This window comes from Carassius carassius, chromosome 30 (genome assembly GCF_963082965.1).
Source record: "Carassius carassius chromosome 30, fCarCar2.1, whole genome shotgun sequence".
Taxonomy (NCBI): domain Eukaryota; kingdom Metazoa; phylum Chordata; class Actinopteri; order Cypriniformes; family Cyprinidae; genus Carassius; species Carassius carassius.
The window spans coordinates 7,829,104-7,843,363 of NC_081784.1; the positions used below are offsets into that span (position 1 = coordinate 7,829,104).

General features: G+C 36.6%; 1 protein-coding gene across 4 annotated transcripts in view; it reads left to right on the forward strand.

Annotated features, from left to right (window-relative positions):
* The window catches only part of LOC132110517 (sodium/calcium exchanger 3-like), a 36,291-nt gene extending 23,846 nt beyond the window's left edge, over positions 1–12,445 (forward strand). For 2 of the 4 annotated variants that reach the window (XM_059517199.1, XM_059517202.1), the window contains 6 exons: positions 1,291–1,397; positions 7,689–7,706; positions 8,456–8,580; positions 8,692–8,791; positions 9,939–10,211; positions 11,027–12,445. In XM_059517199.1, coding sequence (XP_059373182.1) covers positions 1,291–1,397; positions 7,689–7,706; positions 8,456–8,580; positions 8,692–8,791; positions 9,939–10,211; positions 11,027–11,403 — 1,000 coding nt within the window. In that variant the 3' untranslated portion in view covers positions 11,404–12,445. The remainder of the gene's footprint in view (positions 1–1,290; positions 1,398–7,688; positions 7,707–8,455; positions 8,581–8,691; positions 8,792–9,938; positions 10,212–11,026) is intronic. The other 2 variants (XM_059517200.1, XM_059517201.1) reach the window with 2 other exon arrangements.
* The last annotated feature ends 1,815 nt before the right edge of the window (positions 12,446–14,260 follow it).

The following is a 14,260-nucleotide window of genomic DNA, read 5'->3' on the forward strand; positions in this document are numbered from 1 at the left end:
AGCTAATTGTACCATTCCTTTATATATGATGGAGACACAAAACTGTACTGCATGGTAGAAATGACCTATATCAGATCACAGACCAAACATGCAGCCCTGTCACAGTCTCTCTTTGCAAGCTGTCTCTCCCTTCACTGTGTGAGAGTGAGTGAGAGAGGCTAAGAGGACATTTGAGTGTAATGTGACCGCTAATGGAGGGGAAACAGGGCAGAGCAGAAGGGAATGAGAACATGAGTAGTATGTTAGACTTAAAGACATATTAGTGAGAGATGAAGTGGCGTGGGTCTGCGGACAGCTGTACTGTGAGTAACTGATCTGAATGAAGGGTGGGGGATATTCACAGGTCAAACATGCGCACACACATACAGAAACTCTCATTGAAACAACTGAAACAGGTGTTACTCACAGTCACAGAGAAACCAGGTCAACATCAATCACATGCTGAGTTATAAATACACACACACATGCTGAGAATTTAGCAGTGAAATAGTGACAGAGTATGAGAGAGGAATGGATGTTATAAGAGTTGTTAAGAGATTGATTCTTTAAATAAACACCCATGTAGGCTGATCAAAATTTGTTCGGCTTCCACTTTGTTGCTAGGATATCAACTACTCTATAGAGAAATTAGCTAAGGTAAGTTGAAAGCTAGCCTTTAGATAACTAGCTTGCTACATTTAGGATACTTTATAATTTTTCACATAGTTTGATCCAATACATGTTTAATGATGAACCAAAAACATCTCCAATAGACAACAGAACAAAATGTATTGGCTGTTTTTATCTATGTACATGTACTACCATTCCAGTGGTTTTGAAATGTGTCTCCATTTATTTGATCATTTATTTGAAATACAGTATAATTGTGAATTATTTAATTTTTATATTTTTTTATTATATTTATTTCTGTAATTCAAAGCTGAATTTTCAGCATATTACTTCAGTCATCAGTATCACATGATCAATCAGAATTCATTTTAATATGCTGATTTGGTGCTTAAGAAACATTTCTTATTATTATCAAGGCTGAAAACACTTTATTAATTATTATTAATTTATTATTTGTAACAATGCTACAAACAGTTTTGATTTACCTGAAACCCATATACCACTGTTTTATCTTGCAGCTAAGAAGATTGATGGTACAAGACAGCAAGGGAAATGAATCATAGACAGATGATGTAGTGTGTTTGCATAAACTGTTTGACCTCTGACCTCAGGACAGCCCACTGACCCCTCACTTGATCCGTGACCCCTGATGTTGTGTTTCTCTCTCTCTTCCTCTCTCAGTAAAACCATACAGGTTAAAATCATCGATGATGAGGAGTATGAAAAAAACAAAAACTTCTATCTGGAGCTAGCAGAACCACGCATGGTGGACATGAGCCTTCAGAAAGGTAAAACACACACACATAGTGTACTCACAGTAAGATCACATCCTGTGACCATCGTCCACTTTTGCTGTTCATTTAATCTGTTTTCTCATTTCGACGTTTATTTCCATTCATCCAGTGGCTCTTTCTCAGTTCATGTTTTATGTCTTCACGTGATTTTTTTTTTGGGAGTAGCAAGAGTCATCAAGACTTTTTAAAGAAATTAATCATTTTATTCAACAAGGACACATTGAATTGATCAGTGACGGTGAAAGTAAATGCTGTTTTTTCTAGTCATCAAAGAATCCTGAAACAAACAACAACAACAACAACAACAAAAAATCAGTTTTCACAAAAATATTAAGCAGCAAAGCTGATTTCAACATTGATAATAATAAGAAATGTTTATTAAAACACCAAATCAGCATATTAGAATGATTTCTGATGGATCATGTGACACTGAACACTAGAATAATGACATCACAGGAATAAATGAATTTCTTAAAATATATACAATTTGAAACAGTTATTTTAAAATATATTAACATTTCACAATATTACTTTTTTAATGTATGTTTGATCAAATAAATGCAGCCTTGTGGACCATGAAGAGACCTATGTAAAAGACATAAAAAAACATACTTATTCCAAAATTTTGAATGGTGGCCTATTTCTGCTTTCAATGTCTTTTGAATAATTAAAGAGTAACTAAACCCTAAACCAACTTTTTTTAGTTAATGATCTATAAGAATGGGGCTTTATTAGTGCTGTTCATTGATTCGAGTAACTTTTTTGACATTTGAGTATAAAGTGTTTTAATTCTACAATATATGGTGTAAAAACGTGTGAGTGCTGCCCTCTTCAGGTTGAACGGTGGCTACTGCAGTTGATTTTTCCTATTTGATTTTGCGGTGGCAAGTGACGTAAGCGGTGGCAGGTGACGTAAGCAGTTTGCAGCTCACCACGCCCCTTGGTACTAGCTACCACGCCCTTGGCAGTATAAAACCATCAAAATCACTGTAGTGAGTCAGGAGTTGGAATTGCGAGTATTGGTAACGACCAGGATAGACTAATATAGCATCTATTTAGCATAGCAATTATATAGTTATTTAGATCTTCAAGTTAGCGTAGATTTATCTGTATTTATTACAGTGGTCAGGATGGTACGGAGGTGTGTTGCTGGTTGCGACAGCACTGCTGGACTGCATAGTTTACCAGCAGACTTTAAAATTAAGCGCCAATGGTTGCATGCACTTGGCCTGGAAGACCGCATGTTCCCGCCTAGAGCTCAAGTGTGCAAACTGCATTTTACACAGGATTGCTTCTCCAACGCAATGGAGGTGGAAATGGGCTTCTCCACACAGCTCGCGCTAAAAAGCGACGCGGTGCGGGAGTTAAGACCGCAGTTTGAGCCAGCGGCTCGAATTGATATGAACAGACACCTCGACATCCTCCACTTCAGGTAAAAGTGGGGGAGAAAAGTCCTCTACTTCAAATGATCGCTCTGTTGCAAAGCTACTTGCGTCATTACAGTCACTCTCCATTTTAGCGTCTCTGACAGCAGCTGTCAATCAATCCGTCACTGCAGGTCTCAGGATCACGCCGCACTCGCTCAGCCCCGCCCTAGGTTCATCCCCTCTATCTCCGCTGTGATCTGCCCACTTTTCAGCATTTTTCAAATATTGTCAGTGGGTGGAGTCAGGCTCTGAGCAGGGGTTTAGTTACACTTTAAGCAAATTTTCTGTCTCTATGAATAGATGCTACCAGTAGAGGGCACCCCGGATGGCCATACAGGTTCAATTAGAGCCAGTACTTAGAAATGAACTACTCATCAAAAAATAAATGAGAAGAAAAATATGCATTTTGCCATTCTTTGAGCTGAAGAAGCAAAATTTTTAAACAGTTTTTGTCAGATTTTATTTCCTATATAATTATTAAAACATAACGTCAGCCAACAGTTTCTGAGATTTCCCAATTCAAGCAGATATGATGCCTATTGCCTTAATAAAATATAACTACCCAGCGGCATGGTGACTTGCCTTAAAGGGACTTTGACTCAAAGCACATGAATTCAGTGAAGACCCACAGAGCGCAGCTCTCAAACTGACTCATCTCCGACTCACACAAGAAATGCTGCGATGATGTTTCTGTATTGCTTTAAAAATGTCAACATTGCTGTTTTTATCTTCCAGTTTTTATATAGTTTCCTAAATGTCTTGAGGTTATAGTTTAGAAAACTATGTGAAGGATTAGCTGGCAGTGTTGCTTTTTCACTGACATCTTTGAAGTTTCAGTATTCATTGACCTTAATCGCCAGTGCGAGATCTCAAAGAGTGTGAGAAATGAATACACGTGTGCACCCCCCCCCAACCCAAGTAGTCAAGTTTGTCTCTCAAAATCTCTCCATAAATCAGGCAGACATGCTGTGTGTGGGTGTGTGTGTGTGTGTGTGTGTGTTTGCATGTATGTATGTGTCCTTGTCCCAGTATTATACCCTTCAGTAAGAATGAGAGATGAAGAACAGCTGGTCCTCTCTGTTTGAGCTCTCATCTCGCCTGGACAACATTAAACAACCTACTTATTAACTTACCTAAGCACACAAAACAAAATGTTGGCTCGTCTCCTCACTAGTGTGCTCGTAAACAAGAAGTTTATCGATTATTCATTAGATATGTCTTTATTTTCATGCCAACACAGATTCGAATGAGATTGAATTTTGATATTCCGAGAAATCCTGGGGGAAAAAGTACCTCAAAGTCAGATGTGCGTTCATAACTATCATTTGTTTGACAACCAGTAATAAGCAAAATATGAACATTGTAAATCTCACTCTGTGAATTGTAGGGATTGTATATAGTGTTGTTTGTTATTTAATGATTGTGGTTCAGATTCTGATTCCTCCTAATAATTCTGGATCTTTGATGATTCAGTGAACAATTTAAATAATTCAGTGAATGAGTCAGATCGAGGAAAGTGTTCAAACGAAAATGAAAATTCTTTCTGTCTTCATGCCTTTCCAAACACTTTAACTTTTCCTTTCAATTTGTATTCCTTAAATTTAGTAATTGACCTGACTCACTCATAAGGGTTTTTTATTTGCACTGGTATGATTCACGCTGTAGATTCAGTTTTCTTTGCAGACAGATAGATAAAACTTTGTATCAAATGGGTTGTATGTGTTTTTGACACTGAACCTGTAATAGAATACACATCACTTGTCCTACATCCAAACATGACTTTAGAGCTGCTGATCCTGTGCTGTCGCTGCAAAATATGTGTGAGCGGTTGAAGGATCTAAAGAAACACTTCCAGCTTTATACATCTAAATACAGGATGCTTTCTTTGGCATTGAACCCTCTTATACACCAACTGGATTAAATATAAAAATGTGGTGGTAGAGACAGGCAGGAAAGCTGTGAGACAGGAGAAAATGAGAGAGAGACAGGTGAGCAATGAAAAAAAGACAGGAAATGGAGAGCAGAGGAAAACAGGAAAGACACCATTGCACCGTTTTTTTTTTATATTTTGTTTTAGTCATATTTTTTATATTTTGACAAAAATGAATTATGAAAAAATATTTTAAATATTTTAAAAATGTAAAAGTATTATTCCTTAGACAAAAAAATCATTAAAGGTAGTCATATTTATAGATTTTAGTCCATTTTACTTAATTTAGTGATTGAAAAGGTTAAGTGCAAAATTTATGAAAACTTTTTTGTGTAAAAATTAATTTTATATTTAAGCATGTATAGGCATTTTAACAAAAACATGTACAAAAAAACTATAGATTTCCACATTATTGTCTATGATTAGCTATTGACAGTCATATTCTTCATATTTCTTTCCATATTTTCTTAAAAACATTGTTAGTATATTAAAATCTTGCAGTTTTTTTTCCCCGCATCATGTTTTCCTCAATAGTGTGTTTTAATTAAATTTTTCCTCTCATCTTTGCTATTTTGTTTCCTAGCATTTTTGTCAGACATTCATACGACATTAACACTGAGGCTTTGTTTGGTAGGTGGTAAAGAAAGACAGTGAGAGACAGACAGGAGATGGTGAGAAAGATGACGAGAAAAGGACAAGCACAAGAGGTGTGAGACAAATAAGCAGAGAAGGGTGAGACAGGTTTAGTTTAGTTTAGTTTACAGGGATAATGCACATTAATAAACATAACTGTAAATGTGCCAGAATTAGCCAAAGAGGCTATTTTTCATCTGTAGACCCTTGGTAGAATGTTAAAAAGTCACCCTAAAGCAAAGCATCATTACACCTATACACATCATATGAAAAAATTACGAAAACATAAATGCACAATAAAAAAACATTACTAAAGTATAAAAGCAAATAAATTATCTAGGAAAGACATACAGGAAAGGGGTGAGACAGATGAGGAGAGAATGAAAGAAAGAATAGTGTGAGAGACACATGAGAACAGTAGGAGAGGGGCGATACAAATGAGGACAGAGAGACAGACAGGAGAGCTCCAGCAGACTATCTGTTGTGCTGCATCTGTGTGCAATTAATATCCCATGGAGCCCGAACCTGCAACACCCCTTCCACATGTCCCAGATGAGTGTGTTAAATGAGAAGATCATCAGAAGTGAATCATTTTATCACAGAATTGCTAACAGCTCACCAAAATATCACTTCACTCTGTGTAAGTGTGTGTGTGTGTGTGTGTTTGTTAGAGGAAGAGATCTGTGCATTTATATGTGTGTGATGATGGAATTACTGTGAATGAGCCAACGACAGGAGTTTTCGTCTGAATATCGACACCTACATCCCACGATCCGATTAACTCACAGAATGCAGGGAGGAGAGAGCTGTCTGGGATCTGTTGCCAGGGTACCATCAGCTGTTGCTAGCGCTGATGTGCAATAGATTTACACTGAACCTTTGAGTCGAAGCTTCCAGGAAAGAACTGTGAGAGAGAAAATGTGGCGAATAGATGAAATGAATTCCTTTGTGCATTTGCCATGTCTTTGTGTGTTATCATGAAGAGCCTAGAACTGACGATGCTACACAAATTGCAGGTTAATAATGTGCATCAAGACACATCCCCCCTCCACCACCATCCACCACTAGCAGACACATTTGAGCATAAATTATGAGCTTATTTACACATCCAGCTTCTCATTATAGGTTGACATTTTCATCTCAGCACACACACACACACACACACACACACACACACACACACACACACATACACTTAATCAAAGCTTGTTTGTTCACTATCTCATTCATCCTCAGCGACAGAAAATTACAGCACTGATTACAGAACTATTAAAGTCATTATACACAGATAAAGAAAAAAAGAGAGACAAAGAAATTGATTCCCTTGGTGCTCATTTGGTGCCAAGAGGTTCTCAAACATCCAGGGAACCTCAAAATTCCTTAAAATAAGACTAAACTAGCATTAAAATATGCTTATATTGAAGTCAAGATATTTCTTATTGTAAGTCACCCACAATCTGTCTTTTCTTTAAATAATCAGGACTCCCTCTTAAAAACCTAGATATATAAGGAATGCACATTTTGTATGATTTCTATACCTGGAAAAGTTGTGTAAAATAATAAAATCTTAAAACTCCATAGGCATTTTTATAGTGATTATAATTATTATTTAATTTTTTTAAAAAGATTAAAATAGTTAAAATAATTTAATTAGAGAACCAAATTGTGTTAATTGTTTGGACAAAAAGTTTTACAAATATTTTAATACTTATAAATATTTTATAATATTCTTTTGTGTTCCACAAGATAAAAATTTACACAATTTTTTTTTTTTTAAACACTGAAATTTTAGTGGATAAAATATCCCTTTAAGGGTTACCAATTTTCAATTTAAATATAAAACTCTAAATTGCAAATAGGTTTTTCTGAGGATTAGTGGATGGACAATATCATTATCTCAACACAAGCAATTGAAGTCAACGGAAAAAATGCATCACAACAGGAAAGCAAACGTGTGTATAATCAGTGTAGTTTTAGCACCTCTTAGTTCTGGTGCTACATCTCAAACGCTACTACGACACTCCCGTTGCCAGTGGCAACCACCTGCTCCAGCGCTCTGGATCGGCCCACACTATCACATCTGATCACATCTGCTCGGTCACACCTGTCGCACCTGTCTGGCTCAGAGATTCCGGGCAGGGTGATGAAACGCTGAAGGCTGCAAATATTTTTATTTGTGTTTATCTGAGTAAATACATCCTGTCCAGTATCTCATTGCATTTCCCTTCATCATTATCTGTCTAGTGTTTTCTTCATGTCATTCCACTCCTCCCTCTCTTTTTTTTCCACACACAGCTCTGTTATTAGCTGACGGTAAGTGTGTGTGTTTATGTGTATGTGTGAGGTAAGATGAGGCCATCTGCAGTAATTGTGGTCTTGTCTGCCTCACTTTCTGGATGAACACACACGTGTGTCTCCAGGTTTGTGTGTGTGTGTTGTAACACATGCACGAGAAGATAATTTTTGGGTTGCAGGGGATTTTGAAAGTTCATCCCATCTTTTAGGCTTTTTGGTGTGTATTTGTGGTGTGCATTTTGTTCTGTTGTCCTTCTGAATTGCTCGTTTTTATAGCACAACTCACAGTGGGTTCAGTCTAACAAAGTTTGGCTGTTAATCTATTGTGTGTGTTTGCATGTGTAATCTTCCTAATAACAAAAACTATAATGACAGTTTGCCTCATTCATAAAATAAAAGCGGCACCAATTTCTGTACAAATTTGTTTGTAAAAATTGTGTTACGTAAGTAGTCACATTCGATTCAATGCGACAAGTTACGTAAGAATGTCTTTATGAACATTTTACATCTATGCACATGATGTTTAGTTTGAAGTGCAGTTTATAGTGACCATGTATTAATGAATATTCAAAATAATTATTGCAAGTGCATAAATCACAAAGTCCTTTAAAAGGGACAAAAAGCCCACTTGTTGTGTAGAGTGTAGAGACAGATGCTGATTGATGCATGTAAGTGATCAGTATTTGCTACCGAGTTGTGTATATTTGATGAACTATTATGACACAATCCAACACAGAAGTTTCCTTTTGTCTCTTTATCTCTTGTAGATATTCCAGACAGGAAGTTTTCATCAGAAGAGGAGGAAGCAAGAAGAATAGCAGAGATGGGAAAGCCTGTATTGGGCGAGCATGCAAAAATAGAGATCATCATTGAAGAGTCGTATGAATTTAAGGTACACACACACAATGCCAGAGACCAGCAGTCTTTCGCATTATGGAATCATTTTCTTTATTTGTATTTATGTTAATGTGATACATTTTGTGTTTTTGTGTGCTTGTTGTAGAGTACAGTAGATAAGCTGATTAAGAAGACTAACTTGGCTCTGGTTGTGGGCACAAATTCCTGGAGAGAACAATTCATGGAGGCCATCACTGTCAGCGCAGGTGATTACCAGCACTGAACAATAAGCTTTCAAACCCAAAAAACCCAACCCAAACCCAAAATTTTGCTTTTATTCAGCAATTATACTTTTATTCAACAAGAATGTATTAAACTGATCAAAAGTAATAGTAAAGGCATTTATAATGTTAAAAAAGATTTATACTGCAAATTAATTCTGTTCTTTTGAAATTTATATTCATCTAAGAATCCTGGAAAAGGTGTTTCATGGTTTTAACAAAAAAAATAATTAAGGAATTTTTTTCAATATAATAATAATAAGAAGAAGAAATGTTTCATCAGCAGGAAATCAGCATATTAGAATGATTTCTGAAGGATCATTTGACACTGAAGACTAGAGTAATGATGATGAAAATTCAGCTTTACCATCACAATAATTACATTTGAAAATAAATTCAAGTGGAAAAGTTATTCTAAATTATTTATAATAATTCACAATATTACTATTTCTGATCAAATATATGCAGCTTTGGTTACATACCAAGATTTATTTGAAAAAATCTAGCTACCTCAAACATATGAACAGTAGTGTAGATCATCTCAAAACTCACAGAAACGTACTGAAAGCAACAAAACTCAGTTATCATATAAACATACTCTCATGTTCATATTGCACACAAAATGTTCTATTTCTTTTGTGAAATATTACGCGGCCCACATGAAAACTGAGCCTACAGATCTCCTACACAGTTCTCTTCCATCCTACAACCTTTCTATATTCTAAACAATTTTACTAATTTGATCTTTTCAGATATCAATAAGAAATGTGGTATTATCAGCTCTGTGTGATACGTTTCACTTAGTTTAAATTCATTCCTATAGATTTCCCCCTCAAAATTAAAATGTCCTACATATTAGTCTTTTATGACCCCATGTAGAAATAAAAATGCTGCTCTCACAGTGTGTAGCCTTCAGTTACCGTGACTATCAAATAGCCGGTGTTACCAAGGCAACAGGACTCCCAAATCACCATGGTGTCAAATAGATAGCTTTGCTCAGGTATGCAACTTATGTAATGTGGGTGACACCCCAATACTAACATTTTTCATGTTCTTATCTTTCTACTCCCATTCGTCCTGCCTTTCTTTCTTGCTTCCTTTCTTTCTTCCTGTCTTCCTGTCTTTATCTCAGGAGATGAGGATGAGGATGAAGGGGGAGAGGAACGTCTGCCATCTTGTTTTGACTACGTCATGCACTTCCTGACTGTGTTCTGGAAGGTTCTGTTTGCCTGTGTCCCACCCACAGAATACTGGAACGGGTGGGCATGCTTCATTGTTTCCATAGTGATCATCGGTCTTTTGACTGCTGTGATCGGTGACCTGGCCAGTCACTTTGGCTGCACCATTGGCCTGAAGGACTCGGTCACCGCTGTGGTGTTTGTAGCCCTGGGAACATCTATCCCTGGTGAGGTTGTGTATGCTCTTATTTGCCATTTTAAATGGGCCATATAATATATGCTACTTTTAGTTTATGGTCAGTAAGAATGACTTTTATTCAGCAGTCGCATTAAATTGACCGAAAGGTAAAGATATTTATAATGTGACAGGATTTCTATTTTAAATGAATGCTGTTCTTTTAAACCTTCTAATCATCAAAGAATCCTGAAAAGAAAACCTATTACAGTTTCCAACAACAATATTAAGCAGCACAGCTTTTTTCAACATTATAAAAAAAAAGTTTCTTGAGCATCAAATCAGCATATAAGAATGATTTCTGAAGGATCATGTGACTTCTGCTTTGCCATGACAGTAATAAAATAATGAAAAAAAAAAAAAGTACTTTATTTTTATCAAATAAATGAAGCTTTAAGAGACTTCGTCCAAAAACATTAACATATCTTACTGACCCCAAACTATTGAACAGTAGTGTATAGTGTTTTCCCAGAGGTCCACATATAATTAATAAAGTTGTTTCTGCCAAAATCAATCATAATTTGGTTTTGTATGACCATTTCAAACCCCTCACTGACTCTTGAATTTACTGAGGCCAGTCTGTCTGACATCAAAAAACTGTGAGGGTTTACAAGTCAGTTGTGCTGCTTAGTTTTAATAAATGCTCTTTATTTAACATACAGTTACAGTATGTGTTTATCATACAATTAACTATTTTAGCTCATAAATCGGATTCCTCCTGAATTGCATCCTTTTATTGCTTGTTAATCATAGATTATTACACTATTTTATGAAAGCATCTACATCACATCTCTCTTTTCTCCTCAGACACCTTTGCCAGTAAAGTTGCAGCGGTGCAGGACAGTTACGCAGACGCGGCTATCGGTAACGTGACCGGTAGTAATGCTGTGAACGTTTTCTTGGGAATCGGTGTGGCGTGGTCAGTGGCTGCCATCTACTGGCACATGCAGGGCCGTGCGTTCGAGGTGCAAGCAGGTTCCCTGGCATTTTCTGTCACTCTCTTCACTATCTTTGCCTTCCTGGCGGTGAGTGTCCTTCTGTACCGGCGCAGGCCTCACATCGGTGGAGAGCTGGGTGGCCCGCGCACACAGCGCATCTTCACAACACTCTTTTTCTTCAGTCTCTGGTTTCTCTACATCTTTTTCTCCAGTCTTGAGGCTTACTGTCATATAAAGGGCTTCTGAAGAGAAGAGATGGGGTGGGAACGGGTGGGGGTTGGAAAGAGATATATAGGAGGAAACTTCTATCCGTAAATGACAGACTAAGAGCTAAGAAATAATTCAGAAAGGTCGCTAAGCAGGCATGGATTTGAGCTTTAAAAAAGGAGATTTATTCTTCAGATGCCTTCACGCTGAAGATGAAGAGTGTGAAACATTTCTCTAAGGGGTGGGACAGTCTTAACCTGCAGTCGGAGCTTTTCACAGTCTATATTTTTCTCAACACCTGCTGAGAATGACTTTTTTTTAACGAAATATTTTGGGAAAAAAAATGTATAAAAAATAACAAAAAGAATAAAAGGATACAAAGGACTATTTTCAAATCTGCTTCCAGGATTAGAAATAATATTTCAACAAAAAATTTAAATATATGACTACATGAAATCTGTTATTGAGTGACATTTGATGGACCCATAAAGTTATTATTTATTTTTTTCCTTGTTTAGTTTGGTAAGAACTCACAGAGAATACAGCTTTTACCATCAGGTCCCAGCTAGGGAGAGTGGATCGGAAACACAAAACGCTGAGTAGACAAACGGAGAAGAGAGATGAATATGAACAATGGCTGAACACTGCATTTTCTCCCTGATATTCCTGTATGGATACAATCTGCTTCCATATTTTTTCTGTACTTTTGTGTATTTCCTTGCTGAGTGTTGTTATTTCAAGAATCATGGAAGCTTCAGAGGGTTGCAGAAGAACAGAATGCGAAAAAAAAAAATTAAAATACAGGGGGAAAATGAGGCCTTTCTTTGCAAATGAACATTCATCAAAACGAATCACTAGTGTATTTTCTGATAACACTGAGAGTGCACTGCATCCGCTATTACAGTTTTTGTTTTTTTGTTTGTGTTTCAGTCTTTCAGTGTCATTGAACAAACATAAAGCACCCCTGAAGAAATCTCCCACCCCCACTTTACCTTAGTGTGTCCCTCTATATGGAGTCACATGACCATTTAACCAGGAACTCCTTAAGTGCGCATCTAAACAGTGTCTGAAGTGTCAGTGATTGTTGGTGGTGAATTCTGAGTATTTTTCATTGGGTCCTTTAATGTGGTTTGTAATGTTTACTGGCCTTCGGTCCAGGAAAGACTGAGAATGGATCAGTACAAACAGATTAATTTAACGTAGTGATGCGAGTTTTTTGGATTTCAGGAAGCAGTAGAGAAATTTTGGGCAAAAGTTTAAATAAATGGTTCACCTAAAAAAATAAACATTGGCTGGAAATGCACACACCCTCAGACCATCCAAGATGTACATTAGATGAGTCACTTGCTCACCAATGGATCCTCTGCAGTGAATGGGTGCCATCAGAATGAGAATCCAAACAGCAGATAAAAACATCACAATAATCCAAAAGGAATCCAAATGACTCCAGTCCATCATTTGATTTCTTGTGAAAATCTGCTATTTGTTACAAACAAAACCATCAAAAAAAGTGTGTGAGTGTGAGTACATTTTCAGCAGTTTTTCATTTTTGGGTGAATTATTCTATTAAAAAGCAGTCATCAATTCATCTGACTGACTAAAGTGTTTCTGTGCCTATTTTTGCTGTAGTGAGCTGAGAAGCAATGAGGTGGGTGGGATTTCTGTATTATTTGGGGAAGGGATGTCATAAAGAATTGTTTAGGATGGCCAATAAGAGCCCAGAACCAAAGAACAGAACTTAGGCTGCCACCCAGAAGCTGCAGTGGTTCTCTGGGTTAGTGAGCTTTCCACTCTTGTATGTTCGTACAACTCCTACATTTTGTGTGTGTGTATGTGTGTGTGTGTGTGTGTGTTTTGACATGTTTCTTGTTTGCTCATTTCAAATACAGGCCAAATCAGTTGTATCCAGGACACCAGTGTTGGGATTACAACAATTACATATGTACTTCATTTTTATTATGTTTACATTCAAATACAGTACAGCTGTGTATGTGTTGCTTGTGGGTGAGGGTAATTGAAAACACATTTATTGTCTGAAAATCCCTTCATCCAAATTGCAAATGGACCTGCTGGCGTCGCTTCAGCCTGCTCTGTGCTTCCTACTCAGTGACTACTCAGTTCATAATCGATGTGCTTTACAGAAAAACGTACAAGAATCACACAGAAATCACATCAAACCACACTGAACATCAGTGCTCTTTATGACTCATACAGGCTCATGTTCATGAGTTTTTAGTGTTTGAACTTGTTGTTGTATGCAGAAAGGCAGGAGTGTGTATTAGCTTAGCTAAACAACAAACACTTTCTTTATCCACACACAATGACATTGTGAGCATGTACTGCCTACACAGACAGCTTCATCTACATCTACTATATGCAACTAATTATGCTGCTTTCTAAGATGCTTTGTTTTGGTGGTATTCGTTAAGGAAAATCTCTTATTTTCCAAAAATTATTGTTAAGAATTGTTTAATATTCTAATTTAAAATACGCCCCCCCCCCCAAAAAAAAAAAACTCAATAAGTAATTTATATTACCTGATATGTACACTACCATTCTGACAAGTCAGTAAGATTTTTTCTTTGTTGGTTTTTTAAATATAAATAATACTATTTTATTCACAAATGTATTATTTATATGAATTGATCAAAAGTGAGAGTAAAGACCATTAATGTTACAAATAAGTGCTGCTTAAAATTTCTAATCATCAAAGAATCCTGGAAAAACTGTATAATGCTTTACACAAAAATATTAAGCAGTGCAACTGTTTTTGACATTGATAATAATAAGACATTTTTGTTGAGCATCAAATCCACATATTAGAATGATTTCTGAAAGATCATGTGACACTGAAGACTGGTGTAATGGCTGCTTAAAATCAGCTTTCATATCATCA